The 17,396-nt window shown below is 34.3% G+C and overlaps 2 protein-coding genes across 4 annotated transcripts; both read left to right on the top strand.

The window, feature by feature from the left end:
- The first annotated feature begins 3,250 nt into the window (after window positions 1-3,250).
- LOC113351631 (C2 and GRAM domain-containing protein At1g03370-like) lies at window positions 3,251-4,684 on the top strand. Its single transcript, XM_026595580.1, has 2 exons — window positions 3,251-4,160; window positions 4,548-4,684. Exons 1-2 carry the CDS (start codon window positions 3,812-3,814, stop codon window positions 4,682-4,684), a joined length of 486 nt encoding a protein of 161 aa, XP_026451365.1. The 5' UTR covers window positions 3,251-3,811.
- A 4,883-nt stretch (window positions 4,685-9,567) lies between these two features.
- On the top strand, window positions 9,568-15,841 carry LOC113348439 (C2 and GRAM domain-containing protein At1g03370-like). Of its 3 annotated transcripts, none has more exons than XM_026592211.1 (11): window positions 9,568-10,599; window positions 11,005-12,258; window positions 12,439-12,621; window positions 12,819-13,102; window positions 13,197-13,313; window positions 13,458-13,720; window positions 14,422-14,590; window positions 14,756-15,034; window positions 15,145-15,374; window positions 15,458-15,561; window positions 15,675-15,841. In XM_026592211.1, exons 1-9 carry the CDS (start codon window positions 10,251-10,253, stop codon window positions 15,346-15,348), a joined length of 3,102 nt encoding a protein of 1,033 aa, XP_026447996.1. In that variant the 5' UTR covers window positions 9,568-10,250; the 3' UTR covers window positions 15,349-15,374; window positions 15,458-15,561; window positions 15,675-15,841. The 3 variants fall into 3 exon arrangements, with proteins under 3 accessions (XP_026447996.1, XP_026447997.1, XP_026447998.1); XM_026592212.1 differs by having other exon boundaries at window positions 15,458-15,567; XM_026592213.1 differs by lacking the exons at window positions 15,145-15,374; window positions 15,458-15,561; window positions 15,675-15,841 and having other exon boundaries at window positions 14,422-14,631; window positions 14,756-14,891.
- The last annotated feature ends 1,555 nt before the right edge of the window (window positions 15,842-17,396 follow it).

Genomic DNA, 17,396 nt, shown 5'->3' with positions numbered 1-17,396 from the left:
AAACTCATATCACGTTGTTTGAAAAGAGTTGTTACCGAACAGATTTGTTGTTCCTTTACTGTTTGGAATACGAACCAAAGGAATTGTTCCAAGTGCGTGACTTATTGCAAGTTTCAGGCGCAGGGATACTGAGTGAACTAGGTGAACTATAGGTTTAGTTGCTTGGTCTCAACTATACGAAGTTGGTTTAGATTTTGTATAACGGCTAAATTCTGAGAGTATTAAATTCTGGACAAGGTTCAGGGGTTTTTATTCATTTGTGGTTTCCTCGTTAATAAAATCTTGTTGTGTCTTTTACTTTTCTATTTCCGCAATTATAACTGATTTATTATAATTAGAAGTAAAATACATAAACGTTAATTCCTAATTACTTGATAGCAATCATATAGTGTTTGTTTAAGTCCGAACCTATTATCAAGTAATCATTCTTCGTTGTTGTATTTTCTCGATCTTGTATCCATAGTCAATCACGCAAGATATCTTGTTTTCGTATTCTCTCAATCTCGTATCCATAAACGATCACACAAAGTGTGAACCGATTCGTTGTATTGTCTCGACTCAGTCCATAGACAATCACTTTCGGAGAAAGGACTTATAGGTGCAAAAGTTTTAGATTGAGGTATATTTGGGTACCCTCATCTTTTCAGTCTTGCTAGAGATCCCCAATAGGGATCGGTCCTGCTAAAGATCCAAAATAGGAATCAGACCACCAATTCCATTGATTCCACCTAATTAGGTTACTCATGTAGTTAAACATAGTTTTCTAGGCATGGAATCAATCCTAAATTAATTACACGATCTAGTTACGAGTTACAAAGATAGTGTCTATGTCGCAATTACGAAGTTCAAAACATATTACAAAGATAATGTCTATATGTTGCAGTTTTGAAAGTCAAAAGATAAGCGTTATACTTTGTAATTCAATAAGCAAAAGCTGTGGCACAACTTCTATATTCTTCCTTGACACTTAGACCATAATAAAATGATCAAGTTTATAATACTAGAGTTTCATATATATATAACTTCACATGTTATGTTTTCAATTTAAACGACTTGAAAGTAACGTAGAGAGAAATGGAAATAAGTCAAGCTTTGTAAAACTATCCTCGAACATAAGGATGATGCATTCTTTGATGTCGATATGTTTTCAGATTCTCCAGGTTCTTTAGAGTAATACTTATATGTATCAACATTTCTTGACTTCCTATTCTAACCTAACAAAGTTGACTCTAGTAATCTAATCAAGCGACCTTGAGTTTTGGAACTAAAATATGACAACAAAACTTGACATACCAACGCTTGGGGGGTTCAACCGAGCGATGCTCTAAAAGATTGGATAATTAATTGGTTCACCAACATTATGACAAGCACTGATGAAGGTTGGATTGTAAAGATGATTAACACATCATGGGAGATATGGAAAGTAAGATGCATTTTTGTCTTTCAGGACATCCAACCTAATCCATAGAACTAATCAAGCAAATACAGTATCTGAATTGTGCAACAAGAAAAACAATGGACACAAAAACAGAGAACTCTTACATACATCCATCTGAATCACAATACTTTATCTCGCCGGATACCACCAACAAACCCTTACTTGTATATATGTTGTGATGCATATTATAAGAAGAAAACATTACACACTACACGAATCAAACTGATTATCCGGGATTTTGCAGATACCTACGTACATGGATAATGCCCCTACACGAAATAATATGTAGGAGCAGAACATGCAGAGTGTGGTGGACTGCTGCTAGTTATGGATTGGTCTAAGGAACTGGGATTACAACATGTCTTCTTTGAACTTGACGAGAAGTTGGTGGTTGAAGCAGTTTGCAAAGATTTCTATAAAATGGCCTGGGAAAACCAGTCAATTGTCTTTGATATCCGGGAAAAACTAAGAAACAACCTATCATGGTCTTGCAAATTTATTAAAAGATTATGTTATAAGCCTGCTCATATCCTTGCTAGGCATATTAGAAATTTTGGCATTCATTTCCTCTAAATTTTATTGCTAATGAAATATTGGAGGACTTAAACTCTGTATCACTTTCTCATATATAATAAAGTTTTCTGTTAATATCAATAAAAAAAAGGAAGAAAAAGAGTGAGATAGTGTCCAAATAAGAGTGTTCATGAATTCTCCCTCCTAATATAATATGTTATTATTTAATGGACAGTAAATAAACAATGATTAATCATTTTGTGTTATAAATATTTCTTTCTTTTATCTTTCTTCTTTTCCTTCTAAAATACCATAAAGTCTTTTCATCGTTCTTGCAAAGATTTCGTCATTTTCTTTTCAAATTTCAGGTAATAGTTTATTGAATAAGATGTTTCTACGTCATTTTTTGTGTCTTTTGACATGTTTCTTCGCCGTTTTGGGGCGATTTTTCTTCGTCATTGTGGGCGAGTTCTTCGATCTTTGGGGGTTGGTTCGTGGCTTAATACGCTTGATTCAAAAACATCAACGATTCGATCTACAAGTTTATGGGAAAAATACTCCTTCCTTCCAGGAGCATCTCTTTACAAAGAAGAATACAACCAAATCAAATGGTCGGAATTATTTCCGGAATATACCATCATCTCTCCCTTATACATAATCAAAAATTGGGTATCTCTGCGGTTTATTGCTCTTTCTCTTCGCAATCTACTTGTAGTTGATATCCTTATTTGTATTAGGGTTTTGATTATCTTGATATTTTTTTTATGTATTTTGATGTTTTTGTTAATCTTGTAAGTGAACGTGTAATCACTATTTTGATTTGAATGAATTGAAATTTGTTGATTGACCAAAAAAAAAACAATCATTTTGTATTCCCTCAGGCGTTGTTTCCATCTTGTATTCTCTCTCTTTTTTTTCTTTTCCGGTCAATGAATGGATTTTAATTTTAAATCAAAACACTGACTATATGATCGCTTGCAAGAATAACAAAACATCATAGTACAAGATAATCAAAATCCTAATACAATATACCAATGAAAATACCTTAACCATTTTTTTTTCTTCTTTAACATTATCCGTCGTAACGGTTTTATCCGACTCCTTCTTTTTTATTAAACGTTTTTCACCCGAATCGTTATAACAACCATTTTTCTCCTATTATAACAATCAAATTTCAAAACTCAGACTTCCTAGACACAAACCGCACGCAAACAAAGATGCCTAACGCGTTCGTACAAATAATATATAAACACTTCGTTTCCATTCTCCTCTTTTTGTCCAGCATTTGTTTTGCAGAAATTAGGTTACAACAATAACCATGACGAAATTTGTTGGGATTTGATTATTTATCTTCCTCTCTTAGTAAGTTATTTCAATGGATTACAATATATTTTATACATTAACCTGTTTTTATCATAATCATTTTTATTTCCTGCATTGCGTTTCAATGTGAATAAATTTGGGTTTTCTCTTCACGATCTTTGTTCAATGTTTTTATATTAATTGATACAGGTTACGTTTAACACCTACATTGAGATTAATTGTTCTATATTTTGACATTATTATACTTATCGATTCTCAAATAGTAACCTGTATTTTCCCTTTTTTTCTTTAATATCTGGGTTTTGATCTTAATAAATGTATTATCCATAATGCAAACATAAATTACATTTTGATTTTTTTTAATGAAAATGATCAAGTTTTGATTGTTAAACTCATATACTTTTTTTGATGTTTTGGTTTTTGATAAGAAAATTGTTTGTCTATTTAAAAATGTTGGGATTCTTTTTTATGTCTTTTGTTTGAATAGCTTTTATAATGTTGAAATTTTGGTAATCACATCTTTGAGGAGAGGAGAAAATGAAGCTATTTGTGCGTGTAATAGAAGCTCGGAATTTAAGAGGAATAGATTTTAATGGATTAAGTGATGCATATGTAAAATTAAAAGTTGGAAAACAGAAATTCAAGACTAAGGTTGTAAAGAAAATCGTAAATCCTTCATCGGGTGAAGATTTTAGTTTCCGAGTGGAAGATTTAAAAGAAAAGCTTCGGATTTATGTTTTGAATAAGAATAAATACTTCAATGATGATTTCATGGGGAAACTTAAAATTTCAATTTGGAAGATTTTTGATGTAGAGAATAAGTTTCTTGAAACCACTTGGTATTCTCTTCAACCTAAGAACAAGAAATCTAAGAACAAAGATTATGGTAGGTCGATATGCTATGTTCATTTTTGATTTCAGAATTTGAATTTCTTTACCTGAATTTGTTGTTTTAGAAATGTTTGATGTTATATGGTTAGTCCAATTAGCAAAGTTTAAAGAAAGGATCATTATAGTTGATCAGTGTAAATCCGTACATATCATTAGACATACATACCTAAGTCCCTAAATGTCGAACGAAGAACACATACCGTTCATTTTGACCAATGTTGCTTGTCATAATAAAGTTAAGAGGTTTAGAGAGTACACAAGAAGATTAGTTTAGTTTTATACTTATGAATATGACCTTGAAGCTTCTGATTGTACAAGATGTAGACCGAGAATGTCATGTAATTTACATTGTTAATGGGGATTTCTTTGTTATGATTTGTAGGTGAAATCCGTGTGGCGATTTCATTATCCTTAAATAACTCTAGTTTTGAGGAATCACCGTCTGGTAGTCCTAACGATGCACTTAATACCGACAAATATCCGGTGATTCATCATCTGTTTCATTATGGTCATCTGTAAAAATTCCTTAACGAACATTTTCTACTATAGTATGTATATCCGTATGCGTACTGATTCAACTGAGTTCGGTCATGAACGACAGTATGCGTACCCGTTTGCATACTGACGAACAACACCAAGTCCGGGAACTTAGGTATGCGTACCCGTTTGCATACCTGAGTGGGTTAAGTTATAAAATAGGTTATGTATGTTTACATACTCATGAACAAATATATTTATATATAAGGAATGCAATCTTTGCAAACCGTGGCTATAATGTTCATGAATCGATTCGACCGAATCAAACCGATTTTTCTTCAATTGTGTCTTTTATATTTCTATGAGAATATAAACAATTGAAAAACTCTATAACTAGTTTCATTTGAGTCATTTGAGCTAGTTGTGATAAATATGAACAAGGTTGATATGAAAGTGTTCACATGGCAAACTTCGGTTAACTATTGTTGAGCCATCCAAGTGTACACGTTTAGGTACGGTTACCCATATCTAGATGAAGGCACATTTCATTTATGTGTAACAAGCTAAGTCAATCTAACAGTTGAAATATATTAGCTTGACTGTAATCAGGTTTTCATCTAACGGTGAATATTGAATGCTTTGTTACCAAGGTAGCATTGTTGCAAACCCTGAATTGAAGACCATATAAGGGAGAAATCTAGCAACTGGGAAACCTAATCCCCACACCTCCTGTGTGATACTAGTTGCGACTAGAGTTGATTCTCCTTTAACCTAGGTTTTTCCTAAAACCATTATAGATTAACGACTTAAAGACTTCATTGGGATTCTGAAGCCAGACCCAACTATATTCTCTGTAGTTGCATGTTCTGATCTTACTTTGATCTATCTTATTAAGTATTATCTTCTCTACGATTTGCTCGAGATTTAATCTCCGATAGGTAAGATAAATAGTAGTCACAAAGTTCTTTTTCTCATTCTTTGTGATTCCACAATATCTTGTTTCGCAACCATACGATTAAGGTTATTGTGAGGTGATTGATATTACTAGGCTGTTCTTCGGGAATGTGAGTCCGATGTATTAATTGGTTCCTGTTCACCTTGATTTATCAAAAGACGAAACAAAAACTCGTAGGTATTTCCGTGGGAGACAGATTTATCTATTCAATAACCTTTTCTTTGTGAGACAAATTTGTTTATCAAGTCTTCGACTTTGGGTCGAAGCAACTCTTGGTTGTGGGTGAGATCAGCTAAGAGAATCAAGTGTGTAGAATCATGTTGGGATTCAGAGTCGTAAGGAACGCGACTGTACCTTAATCAGTCGGAGATTGGTTATTAGGGCTCAACTACATTCCAGTCCGAAGTCAACTTGTAGTAGGCTAGAGTATGTAGCGGCTTAATACAGTATGGTGTTCAAATTTGGACTTGATCCCGGGGTTTTTCTGCATTTGCGGTTTCCTCATTACCAAATTTTTTGGTATCTGTGTTATTTCTTTTCCGCATTATATTTTTATATAATTGAAATAACACAGTTTGTGCGTAGTTCCATCAATTGGTGAATCCAACCTTTGGTTGTTGATTCAAATTGATTGGCGCTTGGATATTGGTCTTTGGTACCATCCAAGTTATTTCCTTTATTAATCCGGATCACATATTTTTATCTGTTCGATTGCAGATTGATTTGAGAAATTGAGATATAACTCTTGGATATATTTTCCTTGATTGAGTTTGGTTGTCTAGTTGATTCTCTTGGAATTATATTAGAGATAGTACATACAGATTTCCTAAACGAAATATTGGGTGTGGTTGTTAGAGGTTTTTCAACAAGTAATACTAGTCGGTTACCAAAGTGACTACAAAATGAAGTGCAAGTTTCAGGATAAGTTTGTAAGAAGAACAAAATTCATTATTTATAGACCAATGAAGTTTGGACATCAAGGAATTTCCATAACCGAAATATCTAAAGATATGTGATAAACCCCAATTTTCGGTTTTGTCTAATTCCAACTGATATCCAACTAATACACCAAAATCCCTCACGGATGACAACTCAATATTAGCTAGCATACAAGTATAGTTTACTAATATAACTTCCAGAGATATGTTTTACTTGATGGAAAAGGTAAACATATAAATTGGAAAATATTAACAAAAATATTCTCTAACATTCTGGATTGGGATCTCGTCTTGAGTATTAAGGAATATATTTAAGTAATAAAAGAATAAGATTTTAGCACATGTTCAAATTATTTACTATGTCGACATCTTGAACTTTCTTTAATAGAAATTCATATTCCGATATTCATAAAACCCTGAAGTATATGTATAAGATTGTTATTAGGGACCGGTCCTGCTAGATATCCCCAAGGTATGGATCTGTCTTGCTAGAGATCCCCAATAGGGATCGGTCCTGCTAAAGATCCACTATAGGAATCAGACCACCAATCCCATTGATTCCACCTAATTAGGTTACTCATGTAGTTAACCATAGTTTTCTAGGCATGGAATCAATCCTAAGTTAATTACACAATCTAGTTACAAGTTACAAAGATAGTGTCTATGTCGCAATTACGAAGTTCAAAAGATATTACAAAGATAATATCTATATGTCGCAGTTATGAAGTTCAAAAGATAAGCGTTATACTTTGTAATTCAATAAACCAAAGCTGTGGCACAACTTGTATATTCTTCCTTGACACTTTGATCATAATAAAATGATCAAGTTTATAATGCTAGATTTTCAAATATATATATATATATATATATATATATATATATATATATATATATATATATATTCACATGTTATGTAGACGACTTGAAAGTAACGTAGAGATAAATGGAAATAATTCAAGCCTTGTAAAACTATCCTCAAACATAAGGATGATGCATTCTTTGATGTCGATACGTTTTCAGATTCTCCAGGTTCTTTATAGTAATACTTATATGTATCAACATTTCTTGACTTCCTATTCTAACCTAAAAAAGTTGACTCTAGTAATCTAATCAAGCGACCTTGAGTTTTGGAAATAAAATATGAAAACCAAACTTGACATACCAACGCTTGGGGGTTCAACCGAGCGATGCTCTAAAAGATTGGATAAATAATTGGTTTACCAACATTATGACAAGCACTGATGAAGGTTGGATTGTAAAGATGATTAACACATCATGGGAGATATGGAAAGTAAGATGCATTTTTGTCTTTCAGGACATCCAACCTAATCCATAGAACTAATCAGGCAAATACAGTATCTGAATTGTGCAACAGGAAAAACAATGACGCAAAAACAGAGAACTCTTTCATACATCCGTCTGAATCACAATGCTTTATCTCTCCGAATACCACCAACAAACCCTTACTTGTCTATATGTTGTGATGCATATTATAAGAAGAAAACATTACACACTACACGAATCAGACTGATTATCCGGGATTTTGCAGATACCTACATACATGGAGAATGCCCCTACACGAAATAATATGTAGGAGCAGAACATGCAGAGTGTGGTGGACTGCTGCTAGCCATGGACTGGGCTGAGGAACTGGGATTACAACATGTATTCTTTGAACTTGACGAGAAGTTGGTGGTTGAAGCAGTTTGCAAAGATTTCTATAAAATGGCATGGGAAAACCAGTTAATTATCTTTGATATCCGGGAAAAACTAAGAAACAACCTATCAGTCTTGCAAATTTATTAAAAGATTATGTAATAAGCCTGCTCATAGCCTAGATAGGCATAATAGAATAGAAATATTGGCATTCATATCCTCTAAATTTTATTGCTAATGCAATATTGGAGGACTTAAACTCTGTATCACTTTTTCATATATAATAAAGTTTTTTGTTAATATGAAAAAATAAAAAGAGAAAAAAAAATAGTGAGATAGCGTCCAAATAAGAGTGTTCATGAATTCTCCCTGCTAATATAATATGATTTTATTTAACGGACAATAAATAAACACCGATTAATCATTTTTTGTTATAAATATTTCTCTCTTTTATCTTTCTTCTTTCCCTTCTAAAAAACCGTAGAGTCTTTTCATCTTTCTTGCGCAGATTTGGTCATTTTCTTTTCTAGTTTTAGATAATAGTTTATTGAATAAGATGTTTCTACGTCATTTTTTTGTGTCTTTTGACATGTTTCTTCGCCATTTTTGGGCGATTTTTCATCGTCATTGTGGGCGAGTTCTTCGATCTTTGGTGGTTGGTTCGTGACTTGCTACGCTTGATTCAAAAACATCAACGATTCGATCTACAAGTTTACGGGCAAAATACTCCTTCCTTCCAGGAGCATCTCTTTACAAAGAAGAATACAATAAAATCAAATGGTTGGAATTATTTCCGGAATATACCATCATCTCTCCCTTATACATAATCAAAAATTGGGTATCTCTGCGGTTTATTGCTCTTTCTCTTCGCAATCTACTTGTAGTTGATATCCTTATTTGTATTAGGGTTTTGATTATCTTGATATTTTTTTTATGTATTTTGATGTTTTTGTTAATCTTGTAAGTGAACGTGTAATCACTATTTTGATTTGAATGAATTGAAATTTGTTGATTGACCAAAAAAAAACAATCATTTTGTATTCCCTCAGGCGTTGTTTCCATCTTGTATTCTCTCTCTTTTTTTTCTTTTCCGGTCAATGAATGGATTTTAATTTTAAATCAAAACACTGACTATATGATCGCTTGCAAGAATAACAAAACATCACATTACAAAATAATCAAAATCCTAATACAATATACCAATGAAAATACCTTAACCATTTTTTTTTCTTCTTTAACATTATCCGTCGTAACGGTTTTATCCGACTCCTCCTCTTTTATTAAACGTTTTTTCACCCAAATCGTTATAACAACCGTTTTTCTCCTATTATAACAATCAAATTTCATTACTCAGACTTCCTAGAGACAAACCGCACGCAAACAGAGAGGCCTAACGCGTTCGTACAAACAATATGTAAACATTTCGTTTCCATTCTCCTCTCTTCGTCCAGCATTTGTTTTGCAGAAATTAGGTTACAACAATAATCATGACGAAATTTGTTGGGATTTGATTATTTATCTTCTTCTCTTAGTAAGTTATTTCAATGGATTACAATATATTTTATACATTAACCTGTTTTTTTCATGATCATTTTTATTTCCTGCATTGCGTTTCAATGTGAATAAATTTGGGTTTCTTTTAACGACAATAAAAATTAGGCATTTCCTCTTCACGGTCTTTGTTCAATGTTTTTGTATTAATTGATACATGTTACGTTTAGTACCTACATTGAGATTAATTGTTCTATATTTTGACATTATTATACTTATCGATTCTCAAATAGTAACCTGTATTTTCCCTTGATTTCTTTAATATCTGGGTTTTGATCTTAATAAATGTATTATCCATAATGCAAACATAAATTACTTTTTGATTTTTTTCAATGAAAATGATCAAGTTTTGATTGTTAAACTCATATACTTTTTTTGATTTTTTGGGTTTTGATAAGAAAATTGTTTCTCTATTTTAAAAATGTTGGGATTCTTTTTTATGTCTTTTGTTTGAATAGTTTTTATAATGTTGAAATTTTGGTAATCACATTTTTGAGGAGAGGAGAAAATGAAGCTATTTGTGCGTGTAATAGAAGCTCGGAATTTAAGAGGAATAGATTTTAACGGATTAAGTGATGCATATGTGAAATTAAAAGTTGGAAAACAGAAATTCAAGACTAAGGTTGTAAAGAAAAGCGTAAATCCTTCATGGGGTGAAGATTTTAGTTTTCGAGTGGAAGATTTAAAAGAAAAGCTTCGGATTTATGTTTTGAATGAAGATAAATACTTCAATGATGATTTCGTGGGGAAAGTTAAAATTCCAATTTGGAAGATTTTTGATGCAGAGAATAAGTTTCTTGAAACCACTTGGTATTCTCTTCAACCCAAGAACAAAAAATCTAAGAACAAAGATTATGGTACGTCGATATGCTTTACTATGTTCATTTTTTATTTCAGAATTTGAATGTCTTTACCTGAATTTGCTGTTTTAGAAGTGTTTCATGTTATATGCTTAGTCCAATTAGCAAAGTTTAAAGAAAGGATCATTATAGCTGATCAATGTAAATGCGTACATATCATTTGTGTATAAAGGGAGACATACATACCTAAGTCCCTAAATGTCGAACGAAGAACACATACCGTTCATTTTGACCAATGTTGCTTGTCATAATACAGTTAAGAGGTTTAGAGAGTAGGCAAGCAGATTAGTTTAGTTTTATACTTATGAATATGACCTTGGAGCTTCTGATTGTACAAGATGTAGACCGAGAATGCCATATCATTTACACTGTTAATGGGGATTTCTTTGTTATGATTTCTAGGTGAAATCCGTGTGGCGATTTCATTATCCTTAAATAACTCTAGTTTTGAGGAATCACCGTCTGGTAGTCCTAACGATGCACTTAATAACGACAAATATTCGGACTTCACTAGTGATTCATCATCTGTTTCATTATGGTCATCTGTAAAAAGTCCTTCACGGACATCTTCTACTAAAATGGAAGAAGAAACTTTTGGTAAAGAAGAGAAGCCGAATTCGCAATCAATTGCAGGCCGTTTTGTTCAAATTTTCCAAAGAAGTGAAACTACATCAACTCCCAGTCGAAGTCTTTCTGAATCAGATTTATCTGATAGACCTGAACCTGATGTTAGTGAGAATAGTTCTGAAAACCCATCTGGTGGTAGCACCTTCGGCGAGCTAATTAGTATGATGGAGTCAAAAGATCAGGGAGGCGATATTCCAAGCAACTTACCAGGTGGAATCCTTTTAGACCAGTCTTATGCAGTTGCACCGCCTGACCTGAACTCTCTTCTTTTTTCACCGGATTCGAATTTTCCGAAAACTATGGCAGACCTACAGGGAACTACAGATCTGCAGTATAAACCATGGAAATTTGATGATAGTGGTGAGAAATTAACAAGAGTTTTTACTTATGTAAATGCTGCAACTAAATTAATCAAGTCTGTGAAAGCCACTGAGGAGCAAACATATTTGAAAGTGGATGGTAAGGTTTTTGTTGTTCTAGCAAGTGTGAGCATACCGGATGTTATGTACGGGAGTACTTTCAGGACAGAAATACTCTACTGCATAACACCAGGTCCTGAATTGCCATCAGGAGAGCAGTCATCGAGACTGGTAATATCATGGCGCCTTAATTTTATACAGAGCACCATGATGAAAGGCATGATTGAAGGTGGGGCTCGACAAGGACTTAAGGATAGCTTTAAGCAGTATGCAGAAACGTTGTCTCAAAGTGTTAATGTAGTTGATTTGAAAGATCTTGGGTCCAGCAAGGAGCAGTGCTTAGCTTCTTTGCAGGCGGAACCACAGTCAATTTGGAGGCTTGCTAGACAGTATTTTTTGAATCTTACAGTACTTTCTACGGTTGTTATGGGAGGATATGTTCTCCTGCACATATTTGTAGCCATGCCTAATAAAATCCAAGGGCTTGAGTTTGACGGACTAGACTTGCCAGATTCTATTGGTGAATTTATTGTTTGTGGAATTCTAGTTCTTCAACTCCGTCGAGTTTTCGAGATAACAGTGCGCTTCATGCATGCCAAGAAACAAAATGGTATTTTCCGATTTTTCTTATTCATAAAATTTATGTACGTGCAATTGTTTGAACTATTTTTCAATGGTTTAGTGTTCTAATGTTTTATTCCTTGTCATATGAAATAGAAAGTATTTCCTTCTTACTCGTGATGATATTTTTATGAAATTTATACACTCTCTGTCATGTCGTTAATTTAAGGTAGCGATCATGGAGTGAAAGCGCAAGGGGATGGTTGGTTGCTAACTGTTGCTTTGATTGAAGGAAGTTCCTTGGCAGCTGTTGATTCAAGCGGATTTTCAGATCCGTTCGTTGTCTTTATTTACAATGGTAAAAGAAGAACCAGTTCCAAAAAGTTTCCGAAACCCAACCCTCAGTGGAATGGTAATATACCCTTTGGGAGTTTCAGCTTAATATATCTATGTTCTAGGTAGCAGTATCATGTCACTCATGAATGAATATCATATAAGCCACAATCACCAAAAAATATCTACGCGTGAATTTTTTAATAGGTTGCTCAGCAGCATGATTAAATGATTCATTATTGATTGTATTGTTGAAACACCTTATCTGGTTGGCAGAAATATTTGAATTTGATGCGATGGATGAGCCTCCATCTATGCTGGAGGTTGAAGTATATGATTTTGATGGGCCTTTTAGTGAACCCACATGTCTGGGAAATGCTGAAATAAATTTCTTGAAGTCAAATATGTCTGACCTTGCGGATATTTGGATCCCTCTTAAAGGAAAATTAGCTCAGGCATGTCAGGCTAAGTTGCATATAAAAATATTCCTGAACAACACAAGAGGTTCCAATGTTGTCAAAGAGTACTTAGCAAAGATGGAGAAAGAGGTCGGAAAGAAGGTGAATTAGCTGCTTTTGTAGGAATTCACCTTACAAATTGCATTTACTAGTCTTTTTTATTGTTTCTCATGTTGACTGGTATACATTATTTTAGATTAATCTTCGGTCGCCTCAAACGAATTCAGCCTTCCAAAAAATATTTGGGCTTCCACCAGAGGAATTTCTCATCAATGATTTCACCTGTCACTTAAGGCGGAAGATGCCGCTTCAGGTACCATTACATTTGACACTATAGGTTATGAACCCAGTTTTGCTATTGTCCAGGGTCTACTCCTAATTTGTGGATCATCTAATCAACGTAGCTGTTGTATAAACATTATGACTTAGGGTTGGCTGGTTGGTTGTTGCTGTGCAGGGTCGACTTTTTTTGTCTGCCAGAGTAATTGGGTTCCATACAAACATGTTTGGACATGTAACAAAATTTTTCTTTCTTTGGGAGGATGTGGACGATATTCAATTACTTCCTCCGACCCTGGCTTCAATGTGCAGTCCCTCCATTATTTTTATATTACGGAAAGGCAAAGGTATGGATGCAAAGCATGGTGCTAAAACACAGGATGAGGATGGAAGGCTGAAGTTCCATTTCCAGTCCTTTGTGTCTTTCAATGTAGCACAGAGGTATCTATGCTCTCTCTCTCTCTTTCTCACACACACACACACGCAGAAACATCCTTAAATAATACAAGTTTTGATTAGACCAAACACAAACCAATATGAATATACTGAAGTATTTTGCGTGATTGAGTTGCCATGTCTGGTCATATAAGTAGTTATCACTTGAAATCCGTCTTCTTACTCGTAGTGGTTTTATAGACCACCGTTCTTCTACTACCAAACAATGGTTAAGGCCCAATTCAAAGTCAAGCTTAGTTTTAAAGGGAAAGTTAAAGGAGACCCCCCATCACAATGGTCTTTTTACCTTTTCCCTTGTCAAGAGACAAGACATTGACCACATTTTACCCAAATTTAAGTATTTAACTTTTCTTTCTCTCTAGTTTCCTCTTATCTCTCCTTTGTCTTTTAATGTGGTCAATTAGCAGGAAAACATGTCCTTAAATTAGGGAAGTAATCCTTTAGTCCAATTCTTTCGTTTTGAACATTTATAAGAAGTTTTCCTAGTGATGTTTAAAAAAGTTCAAAATTTGAAGTCTGAGTTTCAATGTGCTGCATAGTTCACCTTCACCTATCAAAAACTTTGATCCTTTGGATAGACTGTAAAATATTTGCCAGTACATAGATTTTCACATGTATCTAACAAGCCCAGAGTTATGTTAAAGTTGTTCTAGCCGAAATAACTACGACCCATTTAACTTATACAGGACAATAGTGGCACTATGGAGAGCAAAATCTTTAAGTCCTGAACAAAAGGTGCAAATAGTTGAAGAAGAATCTGGAGTTAAAAGTCTGCGAACGCAAGAGAGTGGATCTTTCTTGGGGCTCGAGGATGCAAGCATGTCAGAGATCTATTCCTCTGTTCTTCCTGTTCTTGTGAGTGCTCTTTCCTGGTGTGCGATGCATATCTAATTCTTGTGAGTGCTCTTTCCTGTTCTTGTTTACTAGTTATCCTTAACATGCACTTGTTATTTACACTATCTGTATCTCTTGTTTAGTTTCTGTGGAAATAGAAATTTATAATTTTTGTTTCATTGTCAGAGTGATTTCTTTATGGAAGTGTTTGATGGAGGTAACCTAGATCGTAGGGTAATGGAGAAAGTTGGATGTCTTGACTACACACATTCATCATGGGATTTGGTGAAGTCTGAACCTGAAATGTACCAAAGGCGAATTTGCTACAAATTCGACAAAAAGTTTGCTTGTTATGGAGGAGAAGTGACAAGTACACAACAGAAATCTATCTTCTCTGATAGAAAAGCATGGATTATTGAAGAGGTCATGACCCTGAACGGTGTCCCGCTTGGCGACTACTTTACTGTATGGCCTTCATTATAATTCTCTTATCTTTGTTAAAGTTGGCGAATGATCCTGGTTTCTTGTTCCATTGAGAATTTGGGTTCCTAACTCAGTTCTCTCTCTTTCTGCAGGTTCACTTAAGATATCAAATAGAGGATCTCCCCTCAAAATCTAAGTCATGTAATGTACAAATACACTTTGGAATTGCATGGCTGAAAGGAACAAGACATCAGAAAAGGATCACAAAGACAATTCAGTCCAGTCTTACTGATCACTTGAAAGCAAAGTTCAATCAAGTTGAGAAGGAATATGTGGCAGGGTCCGCAGGGAGCTAAATGAGTATATGCATTGCCTGCTTTAGGTAATACTAATTCTTACTGAATTTCTCTTTCTTGATTCGAGATGAGTTTTTGATATATATAATCTATGCATCATTGGGAACAGTGTGTTTCAAAGCATAAAACTGCACATCTTTGAGGTGGAAGGAGGGCTAAAGAGGATTCTTCATTCTCCATTCCTTCACAGACAAACTCACTCGAATTTCTTGAGTAAGGGTACCGTGACTTTATCAATAAACTTGCAGGAGAAAGCTTTTATTTTCCTCGCAACAGTTTTCTTCTGTGATTGTTTCTGCTAAAACCTGATTTATTTTCCTTTTCAGTTAGACGCATGGGGATCTTGATGAAGAACTTGGATAATCCCATAAGAAAAATGTGGGCTTCAATTTTGATTTTAATATAATGTTTTTCTTCTTTTTCACAGGTTCTGGAAAAGAATGTATAGAAATACAACCATATATATGACTGAATTTGTAAATTTTTGTTCTCATTTTTGAGCAACTGTATTAGTATTACCTTCCCTCGCGTTTTTAGGGGCCACCCGAAAGGATTTAGGGGCCATCAATTTATACCCAGCCAAAGACTCTAGTTAAGGAGTATCCTATATGATATTGAAGTTACATAAATGGCCTTCTGGTAAAACTGTATAAAAACCAAATCAAAAAAAATTCTACTCATTTCAACTCTTTTTCTTCCAGTTTCATATTATCTTCCGATTGTGGAAGAAAAAAAAACTTTCCCTCGTTCTTGTGTTCAACCGAAACATCGCCGCGAATCGTAAAATCAAAACATCGTCGATTCGTTTATAAAACAATGGATAAGGGAAATGAAACTCACAGACCTAGAACCAAAAACGTCGCTCGGGGTATCGATCCAAAGATTGGGATTTTAGCAAGAAATAAAGAAATTGTTGCTGCAAATGAAGAAGAACGCGAAGAACGCGAAGAAGAAGTACCCGTCGATGTAGTCGATGGTTGCGATTCCGATAGTCAAACACTTCGTCAACTTCAAATGGCCCCAATTAGGTAAGAATCTATCATTTTTGGGGTTTATTTCGCTTTAATTCGACGAATCGAGAAAAAAAATTTCAAGGGTTTTCGATTATTTATCCAGATTCGGGCGATATTCATGCTTATTTACTTCCGAATGTAGTCGTGTTCTTCATTTCTCAAGAATATCGACAGTATTCGGGAGAAATATTTGATGGTTATCGGCCGAATATTGTTGGCCATATCTTCCTGGATACAAACTGGTAATAATCGGTAGTTTAATGAATTTTTTGGCTCCCGAATATGTTTAAGTAGACACACAGTATTCGGAAGTACACTCACTACAGAATATATATATATATATTGAAAAAATCTCAAAATTTCTGATATAGGAAAAATCCCATTTTGGGGCCAGTATTTATTCGGAAGATAATATAATGTTTTATACCTCCGATTGTGTAGGATAAAATTTTAGAGTTTCTGAACTCCAGTTGATGAATATTCGGTTGTAAACATGTTTAGTTATATTCCGATTGTTTTTCATTCGGGAAAAATATGTGTCTTCTTACTTCCGAATTTGTTCATTCGGGTTATAGTTGTGTACTTTGTCTTTCGATTGTGTAGGATGAAAAATTTAGAGCTTCTGAACTCCAATTGATGCATATTCGGTTGTAAATATGTTTAGTTAGCTTTCGATTGTTTTGTATTCGGGAACAGTATGTGTCTTCTTACGTCTGAATGTGTACATTCGGGTTATATTTCCATACTTTGTCTTCCGATTGTATAGTTTGTAAATATTGTTCCTTTCTTTGTTGTTTAGACAAAGTCGAGAAAGGAGGAAGAAAGTGACAGCTAATGCTAGGAGGGAAAGGAGTGCCAAAGATAATTCAAGTGCTCAACAAAGCTTACAAGAACAAAGCAGTCAACAAGGAGTGCAACCAAGTGCTGAACAAAGTGTAGAACAACAAGGCAGTGAACAAGGGGTGCAACCAAGTGTTGAACAAGCCGCTCAACAAAGTGCAGAACCAACTGCTCCACAAGTTACACCCCACCATG

Source organism: Papaver somniferum, chromosome 2 (assembly GCF_003573695.1).
Source record: "Papaver somniferum cultivar HN1 chromosome 2, ASM357369v1, whole genome shotgun sequence".
NCBI lineage: Eukaryota > Viridiplantae > Streptophyta > Magnoliopsida > Ranunculales > Papaveraceae > Papaver > Papaver somniferum.
The sequence above is the reverse complement of the archived record's forward strand: the minus strand, read 5'-3'. Positions and strand labels throughout refer to the sequence as shown.

Excerpts from the sequence above, each read along its gene's own strand:
- LOC113351631 (XM_026595580.1), top strand. The coding sequence starts at position 3,812 with ATGAAGCTATTTGTGCGTGTAATAGAAGCTCGGAATTTAAGAGGAATA. Across the intron at positions 4,161-4,547 it reads ATCTAAGAACAAAGATTATG|GTGAAATCCGTGTGGCGATT; the intron begins GTAGGTCGATAT and ends TATGATTTGTAG.
- LOC113348439 (XM_026592211.1), top strand. The coding sequence starts at position 10,251 with ATGAAGCTATTTGTGCGTGTAATAGAAGCTCGGAATTTAAGAGGAATA. Across the intron at positions 12,259-12,438 it reads GCATGCCAAGAAACAAAATG|GTAGCGATCATGGAGTGAAA; the intron begins GTATTTTCCGAT and ends CGTTAATTTAAG. Across the intron at positions 13,103-13,196 it reads AGAAAGAGGTCGGAAAGAAG|ATTAATCTTCGGTCGCCTCA; the intron begins GTGAATTAGCTG and ends ACATTATTTTAG.